General features: G+C 40.6%; 1 protein-coding gene across 15 annotated transcripts; it reads left to right on the top strand.

Moving 5' to 3' along the window:
- Nucleotides 1–4,612: 4,612 nt before the first annotated feature.
- On the top strand, nt 4,613–11,801 carry rell2 (RELT like 2). Of its 15 annotated transcripts, none has more exons than XM_026279773.1 (7): nt 4,776–5,247; nt 5,962–6,010; nt 6,992–7,310; nt 8,107–8,169; nt 8,271–8,334; nt 8,664–8,846; nt 11,001–11,801. In XM_026279773.1, the coding sequence occupies exons 3-7, from the start codon at nt 7,118–7,120 to the stop codon at nt 11,659–11,661; spliced, it is 1,164 nt and encodes a 387-aa protein (XP_026135558.1). In that variant the 5' UTR covers nt 4,776–5,247; nt 5,962–6,010; nt 6,992–7,117; the 3' UTR covers nt 11,662–11,801. The 15 variants fall into 15 exon arrangements, with proteins under 15 accessions (XP_026135554.1, XP_026135558.1, XP_026135553.1 ...); XM_026279768.1 differs by having other exon boundaries at nt 6,913–7,310; XM_026279770.1 differs by having other exon boundaries at nt 5,937–6,010.
- Nucleotides 11,802–12,043: the final 242 nt, after the last annotated feature.

Below are 12,043 nucleotides of genomic sequence, written 5' to 3'. Positions count from 1 at the left end.
AGCATACGTACTGTAATGACCCTATTTAAATATATGTTGAACCCATCATGTATGGTGAGTTGTGATGTATGGGCAAAGCACGGCACAGAATCCCATATGACACAAGTTTGATCATTTGCGGCCACTATATTTCTGGTGATGTCGTGAACACAGGCTTTCCTTGTGATGTTTGAACACAACTTTCCCTGTGATGTCCCAGGGACTCAATAAGCTTTTAGGCAAGTTTGTCAAAGTTGTGTTTACAAGCTCTCTGTGAGCAGGACCACTAATGTCATCTGCCATTCACAGTCTAATGGCATGTAATAGTTATGTAGCTTTCCCTTGTTAGTGCCATCCATCAGTCAGCTGTGATGGAAATCTTCTCAACTGAACTCTGCATCATCTTTTAGCTCTTCTTTATTCTGTAATGATCTTTTGTCATGCCTTTTGATGGTATGGTGTAGTCTGGTTGGATGAAACTGATCATCTCATATACCATCACCTCGTACAACACTGATAGGCAATGTCATTTGTAATCTTTTTGTTATTACTTCTGTCTTTTGAGCTTCAGGTTTTTTTCTTTTTTTGAGTTAAAACCGATTTTATTTATAGCTGTGTAGATTCATATTGAACCTCAAAACTATGCACTCTACTGATGACCTTGCTTAATCTACTATTGATAAGTTGAATTATTAAGTAAATTATTATTGAAAATTAATAAATCATTGATTAACCATTAGAATCCCAATTAGGAACCTATAGGTGCAGAACAGTGTTATGGTGCTATAACTATCACATTGCATTGTAGCAAAAGGTTACACTGTAAAGAACTATGGCTTTTCATCCTCTCATAAACCTCCTTCACCACCTAAACCCCTGGTTGAGAAACCTGCTGAAGTTCAATCCTGTCCCTGAACAGTTTAGCTTCAACCCCAATCAAACACACCTGAACCAGCTAATCAAAGTGTTCAGGCTTACTTGAAAACTACAGGCAGGTGAGTTAAAGGGTCATGAAATGAGAAAGTAAAATTCCCTTGGTCTTTTGACATATACGAGGTCATTGTACTTTAAACATTTAACGTTAAAAAATTAACATGCTATAAGTTTCATAACTTAAAATGTTCTTTAGTCTAAAAACAGCTTATATGGAAGCCAATCTGCCAAAATGACAGCTTGTGGAATGTTCTACTTTATGATGTAAAAATGAGGATAAACATTGTCTCAGCAGAAGTTCAATGCCTGCTTCTACATCACCTGGGAGTTCTGCGGGCTCGCTGTGGGGATGGCTTTAGATGACGTCACCATCAAGTCTCTGTTCTGAAATGGGGCAAATTACCATCATCCCATGGACCTCCCAGACACCACGGGTTTAAGCTGGCCCCGAACCAGAACCAGCCCACCATCAAGTCTGCCGGCCATTCCTCAGTCAAGCCCAACAACCGCACCGATCACTCTTAACCAAAGGAGGAAGAGGAGGAGGAGGAGGAAAAGACTGTTCTCAGCTGTCATTCCAGCATCCAGCATTAAGAGGGCTCCATTTCCTGAGTTCAGCCCAGAGTGGACTCCTGTCCCAGAGTTCAGCCCAGAGTAGGCTCCAGTCACCGATATTATCCCAGAGAGGGCTCCTGTTTCCAAGTTTAGCCCTGAGAGGGCTCCTGTCAACACGTTTAGCCCAGAGAGGGTTTCTGTCAAGTTTAACCCAGAGTGGGCTCCAACCTGAGTTTAGCCCAGAGAGGGCTCGTGTCCCAAAGTTTAGCCCAGAGCGGGTTCCAGTGCCCGAGTTTTGCCCAGAGGGGGCTCCAGTCCCCGAGTTTAGCCCGGAGCAGGCTCCAGTAACCGAGTTTTGCCCAGAGAGGGCTCGAGTCCACGAGTTTTGCCCAGAGAGGGCTCCTGTCCCCGAGTTTTGCCAAGAGACGGTTCCTGTCAACAAGTTTAACCCAGAGTGGCCTCCAACCTGAGTTTAGCCCAGAGAGGGCTCCTGTCTCCAAGTTTAGCCCAGAGAGGGCTCCTCTCCCAAAGTTTAGCCCAGAGCGGGTTCCAGTGCCCGAGTTTTTCCCAGAGCAGAATCCTGTCCCTGAGTTTAGCCCAGAGTGGGCTCCAGTCCCCGAGTTTAGCCCAGGGCGGGCTCCAGTGCCCAAATTTAGCCCAGAGCAGGCTCCTGTCCCTGAGTTTAGCTCAGAAAGGGCTCCAGTGCCTGAGTTTAGACCAGAGCGGGCTCCTGTCCCCGAGTTTAGCCCAGAGCAATCGCTCCAGTAACCGAGTTTTGCCCAGAGAGGGCTCCTGTCACTGAGTTTAGCCCAGAGCAGGCTCCTGTCACTGAGTTTAGCCCAGAGCAGGCTCCAGTCCCTGAGTTTTGCCCAGAGAGGGCCCCTGTCCACAAGTTTTGCCCAGAGAGGGCTCCTGTCACTGAGTTTAGCCCAGAGCAGTCTCCAGTCCCCGAGTTTTGCCCAGAGAGGGCTCCTGTCACCGAGTTTAGCCCAGAGCAGGCTCCAGTCCCTGAGTTTTGCCCAGAAAGGGCTCCAGTCCCCAAGTTTTGCCAAGAGAGGGCTCCAGTCCCCAAGTTTTGCCCAGAGCGGGCTCCTGTCCTCGAGTGTAGCCCAGAGAGGGCTCCTGTCCCCGATTTTGGCCCATCCCTGAGTTTTGCCCAGAGAGGGCTCCTGTCCCCAAGTTTTGCCCAGAGAGGGGTCCCGTCACTAAATTTAGATCAATCATTTGCAATCAAGTCAGCGATAGATCGCTGTAAATGAAGTGACCCCAACTAAGCAAGCCAGAGGCGACAGTGACCAGGAACCAAAACGGTACAGTGACCTCGGAATAAGAGAGAAACAGACTAATATTAGCGTAGATGCCATTCTTCTAATGATGTAGCAAGTACATAGGGTGTTATGGGAAGTGTTCCCGGTTCCGGTTTACCTAATTAATGCAGCCTAAAAATCCTTTAACGGATTTGGATATTAAAAGCATATTAGTATGCTATGTGTAAGCCAGGTTAAAGAGATGGGTCTTTAATCTAGATTTAAACTGCAAGAGTGTGTCTGCCTCCCGAACAATGTTAGGTAGGTGATACCAGAGTTTAGGCACCAAATAGGAAAAGGATCTGCTGTCCACAGTTGATTTTGACATTCTAGGTATTATCAAATTGCCTGAGTTTTGAGAACACAGCGGACGTAGAGGAGTATAATGTAAAAGGAGCTCATTCAAATACTGAGGTGATAAACCATTCAGGGCTTTATAAGTAATAAGCAATATTTTAAAATCTATACGATGTTTGATAGGGAGCCAGTGCAGTGTGGACAGGACCGGGCTAATATGGTCATACTTCCTGGTTCTAGTAAGAACTCTTGCTGCTGCATTTTGGACTAGCTGTAGTTTGTTTACCAAGCGAGCAGAACAACCACCCAATAAAGCATTACAATAATCTAACCTTGAAGTCATAAATGCATGGATTAACATTTCTGCATTTGACATTGAGAGCATAGGCCGTAATTTAGATATTATTTCATGTAGAGTACTAACAAGGTTGATTTGAAATGTGCTTTATAAATAAATCTCAGTCTCAGAAAACTTAACACAGTCTAGGACTGCATTGCTAAAAATACAGCCTTTGGTATGGCAATATTATGAAATATTTAAATGTTTTTGAAGCTTTCTGAAGCATCAAGGCTCTTAAACATATATTAACGTTACTGCTACCTGCTGGTCAAAAAGACACTTACAATAACACACACTTACTGAGCAACTGCAAGCAATTACAGCATTTAATAGATATAAAACTATGAAACAATATACAATATATCATGCAGTCAGTGGAGTCAAGCCCATTCAAACCATTTTAAATATTTAAATATTGATTTTGAATGTAGCTTCCAAAAGACAAAAAATAACAGAATAATATATATATATATATATATATATATATATATATATATATATATATATATATATATATATATATATATATATATATATATATATATATGATACTGTCACATGCATAAACATAAACATACTCATGGTTGCAAGTTACATATTCTTTTTTAAAACCTTTCAGGTTGAATTCTGTTGACATAATTTTTAACATTAGCTACAACTAAATATTGTGCATATCTTTTAACTCAAATTTCTGTGTTATTTAAAAAATAATTTTAAAAAAGCTAATTACTTAAATGAAATTGTCTTAATAACTTTGGAAATTGGGCAGTGTATTTCTAGTTTCAACATGATTGGATAAATAAAATAAAATGTTTAACTTGCTTTAAACTGAAATAAATAAGATTGGTTACATTTTCAGGACCATAACTCGGGAGCAACTTTTATTTGTTTGTTTGTTTATGAGTTTGTTTATTTGTGTTTATGCTACAAATTATTCGGTTCCTCAAACTTAGTGTAGTTTGTTGGTAGTTGTCATAACTCCAGAAGATTGATGCATACTGTTTTTCATTAATGCATTCATTTCTTTAATGAGTTGCTTGCTTGTTTATTTGTTTGTTTGTGCAGTGTATGGACATTACATGGAGACAAGATTATTTGCTTCTATAAATCTTCGTTTGTGTTCATCTGAAAGTCATCTTCGTCAACACAACGAGGTTTTGTTGGGGTATGTTTTCTCTTGTGCAGAAGTGAAGCAGCTCGAGAGCTGAGCGTGTGTCGGGTCATCTTGATTTAAATATGTATCGCACTGCATCCTGAGTGTCATTCTGAAAGCATCATAAGCTCGTCTACTGGTCAGAGGCTCTGGTGAGTAGCTACCTGACAATAATCTTATCATTAATGCTCTTTGTTTCGCGTTTGAACTGTTTTACGCCATGTGGTCTTTGACTTTCTCTGTTTTAAAGGTTATTAGGCCCGAGAAACGTAGCGTTAAAATAAAGACATTTAAATGGCACTCGAATTCACGTCACAATAATGTTGAAGCCATCATGAAACAAATCAATAACATCCCTCTGATTTTGTCAGCGCGCCGATCGAGCGAGTGTGTGTTTGTGTGTGTGCGCGCGCGTTAATAACAGCTGTTCGGAACACAGCGTGCTCGCGCTGACTTTATCTTGGCACGAGTGTGTGAAACTGAACGAGAGGAGCGCTGTCCGTGGGAACTCTTCATGACAAGATCACACGGGACACTGAGAGCTACAGTGAATAGAGCAGCCCATTGGTTTTGTTCTCAAAATAAATATAGTTCGCCGTTTCTTAAAAGTCCTTTCATGTGATGAAAATATGACGTGATGTGCTCATCTGCGCGTCACAGAAAACATCAACAAAGAGCTCAAGGTGAGATATAATTCACGTTTATTGTTCTCTGGAGCATTGGCTGAGTGCACTGACAATCTGCGTTGTAGATGTTTCTTTTTGGCTGCACTGTAATAAGTTTAGTTCAAACTCTCTGCTGGAAAACAACGATAAGCACCATCACTGAGTTTGTAATGGTTTCATTGGTTTAAATGGAAACTGTAATAGTCTCTACTGGTAATCGATCACCTTCTATTGTTGCTTGTTAAAACCAATAACATCCTAATGGAATGTGTCCCAGAACACATTGGACAAAACAATTTTTAATGGTTTTTATATTTAAAAGTTGATGGTTTGTAATGTTTGCAATGGTATATGTAGTGCAAACCATTAGAATTTCGCTTATGGAAACCCTATACATGGAATATATGCAGTACCTGTGTGTAATTGTCCAATGTTTTCATTCAGTTTCATTCAGTAGGTCCTGTTCTTGTTGTTGAGGACATTTCACCAGCACTATCTGTGCGGTTGTCTTGCAGTAATATTTCTTTTAATAAATATGTTTGGGAAATGAGATTCCTGTCGGCAGGTCATGTCCATATTAGCCAGTGTGTATTATATTGTTGAATGCATTGAGTTTGAGTTAGCAGCACAGAATAAGCCACACACACACACTGATGATCAGGATAGATGGTGTTTCACTGGTCTGAGGATGAGCATGATTCCTGCAGCGTCATCACTGTGTGTTTTCTGGAGGTCATGAGAACGCTGAGTCATTCTGCAGAGGATCTTCAGCTTTCATCAGGTGAGACGCTCTGTAAGATGATCCAGTGTCATTACTATTTCAGCAATTTCCACAGAAAGACCTTGAGAGGCTGGCTACGGGAAAACACACTGCAAACCACCAAAGGTCATCATTTGACTAATGATAATTAGAATACAAGAACTTCAAGCAGAAAGCTGAATAAGTGATTGCATATCATTAGCACACACACACACACTTCATGTTCAGTAAACTGCATTGCGTTTCAGTCCATGTAATGCATTTATTGCCCAATGATTTAATCTATGCTAGATATCACATTGACTTATTAGTGACAATGATCAATGACTGACCAAGGAATGCTAATAGCCATTATTATTGCAAACACACAATACAACAGCAGAAATGTTGCTGTGTGCTGTGAAACAGGCCTTAAATGGCCACAAATGAACCAGTACCGGAGGCTTGATGAGGATCATAGAAAGTGACAGGAATACAGACTGAAACTGCAATAGTGGAACAAACTGTCAAACCCAATATCAGTCAAACACATCACTTAAACTGCTGTTTTGGTGAAAGCACATGTGATTGGGTGGAGATTTAAGTAGCTATGTATAACAGATTCATTCATTTGTCCAGGTTTCAAACAGTTCGATACATGTATGCAATTGTTTTTGACGCCCTTGCCGAGAGCTTGACCAGCTTTACTACATGAGGTCTGAGTCTGCTTACTCTCCACAAGCTGGTTTTGTTGCCTTCGGCTTATTCACTGAAGGCATTAAGACTTTATCTGTCTTTACACAAGTATGCATTGTAAAAACCCTATGCAGGTAAACCTGACTTGAATCTTGAGCTTAGTTTTTATACTTCCAAAAAAGCACTGTACTGTAAGTTGGCGGTTGTTGATGAATCGTGAATCGTGTGTGTGTGTGTGTGTGTGTCAGAGGGTGTGGGTCGAGATCCTCTCAGCACGCCTGCACAGAAAGATAACGCTGATGGAGCTCAGTGAATGATTATCTGTAGGAGCCAAGAGAGTCGGACGGTGTGACAGACCCGAGCTGCTCAGCGCTGGAGTGGAGCCGCTTTAGCTCGTGTGCTCATTAACGTGTTTGAAGCAGCCGGCTGGGTGAAGAACACACACACACAGTGATGACGGACCAGGACACGCTCGACGTGGAAGATCCTCCTCCAGCATACATGATCTTCCTGCTGGTGTTCCTCTTCTTCATCACGGGTCTTCTGGGATTCCTGATCTGTCACTGTCTGAAGAAGAAGGGCTACCGCTGCGAGCTGGAGGAGGACGAGGAAAACTGTGAAGACAAACTGGAGGCGGAGAAAGATGGCAAGTCATTTCAACCTCTGTTTAAAAAAAAATGAATCAATACGAGAATTAGATTAACTGTAAATCCAAATGTACAGTAGTCTGCAGACTGACACATGCACAGCTGGCAGAGGTGGACTGTCCAGGGGTCATGTTTATTCCACTAATTAGTTCTATCTCCAGGCTGAAGATCTGTGCTAATTAGCCAATCCAAGTGATCAGAACAAAACACGAGGAGGACTTGTACTTTCCACCTCTGTCCGCAGGTTCAGCTCGAGGGGAACGGCGTGACATTTTTCAAGGTTCCCTAAAACTGCTGAGGCACACACGTCTCTAATGTTGAGAGATTGAAGAAAACAAGATCATCTTTTCTGAGCTTTTTATATTCTTCATCTGTATCCCATGGAGGTTTTTATTTGTCTTCAGATTCCTTGGCAAAATACCAAGAAATCCCTCAGAATCACTTTTTTTATATACAGTATACGCTTGTATAATCTAGTCATAGGATCCCAAAATAAGCACAGTTTTTCCACTGACCTTTGAGTTTTTTCCCATCATAATGCTGAGCAGACATTTATGGATAACTGGGATATTAGAATAACACTTATTCAGTGGTTTCTGACCCTGCAGTGCACTAAATGAGGTTCACTCCCTCAAGTACTGACACACAGAACATCATTTGACTTTAATAAAACATTGCGATGGCTGAAATTATAAAGCTATTTACAGAAATAATGGAAGAAACTGTTTGCACCAAGATCATTACCATAATTGAAATGTTCTATCAAATTAGAAAACTGTTCATTTTTTTCCTCAGATGAATCAGAAGACAGTCAAGACACAGTGGAACAAATCCTGAAATGCATCATTGAGAATGAAGGTAGAGATCATTCACTCTTTCTGTCCTGTTCTGCAGTATTTACAAGTGCACTGCATTTCAATGATTTCCGTGGTTGAAACTGCTGTTAATTTCTGTTACAGCCAATATGGAGGCTTTCAAAGAGATGCTGGTTGGCCAAAATGTTTGCGAACTTCACGATCCACGGTATGATCGTTATTTTTGAGACTCTTTAAATATGTATTTTGGAAAAACACCAATTCATAAACATGTTTTGTTAGGTCTGCATTTATGTTGTTTTTTTTATATGACACACACTGAGATTATTTAGGATCTTTCAGTTTGTTTGCAAATATTTTAGTTGTAATGTATTCAAGTAGAATGTCGAGTATAAAAAGCCAGGTTTGTATTGAGTACTGAGTTCAGCATTGGTCCCAGAGGGATGTAGGACAAGCAAAGGCATGTTTGTGTGTGAACGAGTGTGCACACTGGTCTCTGAATGGGTGTAGATGTATCAGAAGTACTCTTCTTCTCAGCAGCTTGCGGCACAAAGATAGCGTCGGTGGTCTTCCCCTTCACCATCACACAGTTCATCTGGGAGGAGAGATCAGCTCGTGTGTTCACTGTATGCAGAGCCACGTATTAAAAACTCGCCGCAGGAGCCGAGTGTCTCGAAGCAGAGCCCGGACGGGAGAGCAGACCGTGTTTTCTGTGGGCAGGTGAGGTTCTTCATCATTCTTCACTACTGCCCTGCTCTTCAGAACAATACTACAGTCATCATGTGTCAAACACAGCACATAGAAAACAAACATTAAGTCTTTAACAGATCTAAATAATAAACCTAAATGCTAACCACATGAGAACCCAGGATGTTATTTAGGGTATGTTTGTACAACAAAGATATTGCTATATTAAAACAGATTAGCCCCACCCACCGATTCTACAACTCTGCTTGTTTAGCCCCGCCCACCATTTCTACAACACTGCTTGTTTAGCCCCGCCCACCGATTCTACATCACTGCCTGATTAGCCCCGCCCACCGAGTCTACATCACTACCTGTTTAGCCCCGCCCACCGATTCTACATCACTGCCTGATTAGCCCCGCCCACCGATTCTACATCACTGCCTGATTAGCCCCGCCCACCGATTCTACATCACTGCCTGTTTAGCCCCGCCCAACAATTAGCTCCTGTTATGTCAATAATGAGAGGGGCCTGTACCATGATGGTAGCTGAACAAATTCAGAGTTACAGGATTAGTTTTGAGTTGACAAACCAAACCTCTCCGGTCCGGCTTTGCTGGCAACATGATGCTGATCATCAACTTTCTTTGTCAACTCAGGCTTTGATCCTGAGTTTGTGGAGCACGTGCACATGAATGTGTGACATCACTGGTGAACAGCCAATCATGGCCTTGCAATACAAAGCACGTTTGATTTACTTCCCGCGAGAGACCCAGTGAGATTCAAAACTGAAGGTTAAAGGTTTTGCTAAAGGTTAAGATATTGATGAATATAACAAATTGAAACGTCATATTATATATGAAGGAGGACAAATACAATAAATTATCTTGCTTTATCAGTGAAGTCACAAGTGAAACTCGTTAACTTAGTTTACACATTTGAAAATATATAGTGATAGAGACTAGAACATGTAAAGTCAGATTTTTTATTTTTTAAATAGTGCAATCTTTTGATCTGTATCTTATCTGTATACATTACTATTTAAAATAAACGATTTATAATAACTGTTAAAGTAAAATTGCTTGTGTGTAAAAGATAAATAATAATATGAATCACAATAATTATATAAATCATAAAAAGACTCAGTAATTATAATTTTTTTGTTGGTTTTTCTTTTTTTTTTTTTTTTTTTGTTTTGTTTTTTAGCAATAGTGACCTTTAATTTGGAGCAAGATAAACTGGAGTGACTGTGTCAGACATGTGTCACTTCTCTCACATCTGATTGGTCCAACTTCAGTTTGAGATCTCTAACCCAGAACATAGCCTGCCCCAGAGCAGGTTAGCTGTGGAGTGTAAGTTAATATGGTAATAAACACAGCTAAAAGCCAAGCCACTTACATGGTACCTAAAACCCAGGATTGGTGCAAACTAACCTGAAACTTACCTGGCTAGCCAAATAATCCGGCTTCATGGTACAGGCCCCTGGTCTACACAGAAACCAAACAATGAACAGTCAACAACAGTCAACAGTCAACTTGTTAACTTTTTTTTTTTTTTAATAGATAGCCTTCTGATGAGGGGATCAAAACACCACAGAAAATAGCCTATTACTTCTAAATTGTGATATATTTGTTGATGTTAAAAAATAACATTATAAGTGGACCTCAGAGAACAATACAAAATAATAATAAAAAGGCATTTCATGAACATTGATCCCGATTTTGATAATAAAATTCATAGACATTTCAAGCATTTAAAGATTATCCTTCATGATCATGAGCATTTTAGGATAATGAGAAATGTGTGTCCAGTCTTTTGACTGTGTGTCACTGTTTACAGCAGTTTAAGTATTACAGAATATTATCGGTTGAACTTGATTTTACAGTATGTGCACTTACAGTTATTTACAGTATACCTACCTAAGAAAGTACTGGTAATATCGGGTAATTACATGGTGTAATCTTAGGTTCAGGGTTAGTACCTAGTTATTACCTAGCTATTGATTATTATTACTATAATACGTACATAGTATGTACATGAGCGACAGGACTGTAAAATAAAGTGCCACTATATTATCCATGGATGGAAGGTATTAATTGTAGAATATAATTAAGATGTGCATTATGCACATGCAAGTTTAAAGAATATTGCCAAGCTAAATACCGTCTGTATACTTGCCTAAATTGACAGATTTCGTGTCACTCACATGGAGAAGAGGAACAGCCTGCAGGGTTCGATGAATCTTCCTACAACAAAGCCTGGGAACACATCGAATGACACAACTCTCTCAGACAGCAGGACGGGGCTTAAAGACACTTCCAAAAAACCTCAGGAGGAATACAACATCCGCAACATGTTCAAAGAAGCTGGAGCGGTGAACGGCAAAGTCCCCAACCTCAGCAAACGCAAGAAAAGTGTGACACTGCTGGGCTTCTATAAGGCTGGTAGTGCTGTGGAGACTAAAGCAGGACAGGAGGTGTGTGTGGAGGACAAGGAGTCGTCGAGCACCGCTGATCAGTTATCTGAATGCTGGAGCTCCGGCGCTGCGTCTCCCACAGATCTCACCAAAACCGCTTTAGATAAAAACTCAAATAAAGCCTGCGTGAGTCAATTACAGGAGACTCTGAGAGAGAGCAGCCCAGAGAACCAGAAGACTGATGAAGACACTTTACAAGAGAAACCACAGGACAAAATCAGTGCAAACACAACGGTGATTGTTGGTGATGGTTCTAATGGCAGCTCTAGGTTTTCTGTGATACGGACTGTGGAAGAGACGATCATCACAACTGAAGCTAACACAGACAACAGAGATGATACGACAACACACGATAACCTGAAGACTGGACAATAGACCCACAAACATAACATCATAAGATGATCAAATTGATTTTTGAGAATGAGACTCAAATTTGCCACAACGCTGCTTTTACCAGTAATACACTTTATATGTGAATTAATTGCATAATAAAGCTATATATGATGGGCCTTATTGAAAAGCAATATATTCAAATAACCTATATTGACAATTTGGTGGTTTTCTGTTCAGATATTTACAAAGCCACTTCAACAGCTTCAACACAGCTGAGTACAGTCAAGTCAACAAAACAGATTGTGTCAAAGCAACTGAACAACATTAATCAGGAAAACAGTGTTTCAATAATGCAGTTCATCATTGAAGTCAGTGATGTCATCATTCAGCCGAGTTCAGTTTAAATTGTATCTGTGTAATAATC

This window comes from Carassius auratus, chromosome 14, assembly GCF_003368295.1.
Source record: "Carassius auratus strain Wakin chromosome 14, ASM336829v1, whole genome shotgun sequence".
NCBI classification, from domain to species: Eukaryota; Metazoa; Chordata; class Actinopteri; order Cypriniformes; family Cyprinidae; genus Carassius; species Carassius auratus.
The sequence above is the reverse complement of the archived record's forward strand: the minus strand, read 5'-3'. Positions and strand labels throughout refer to the sequence as shown.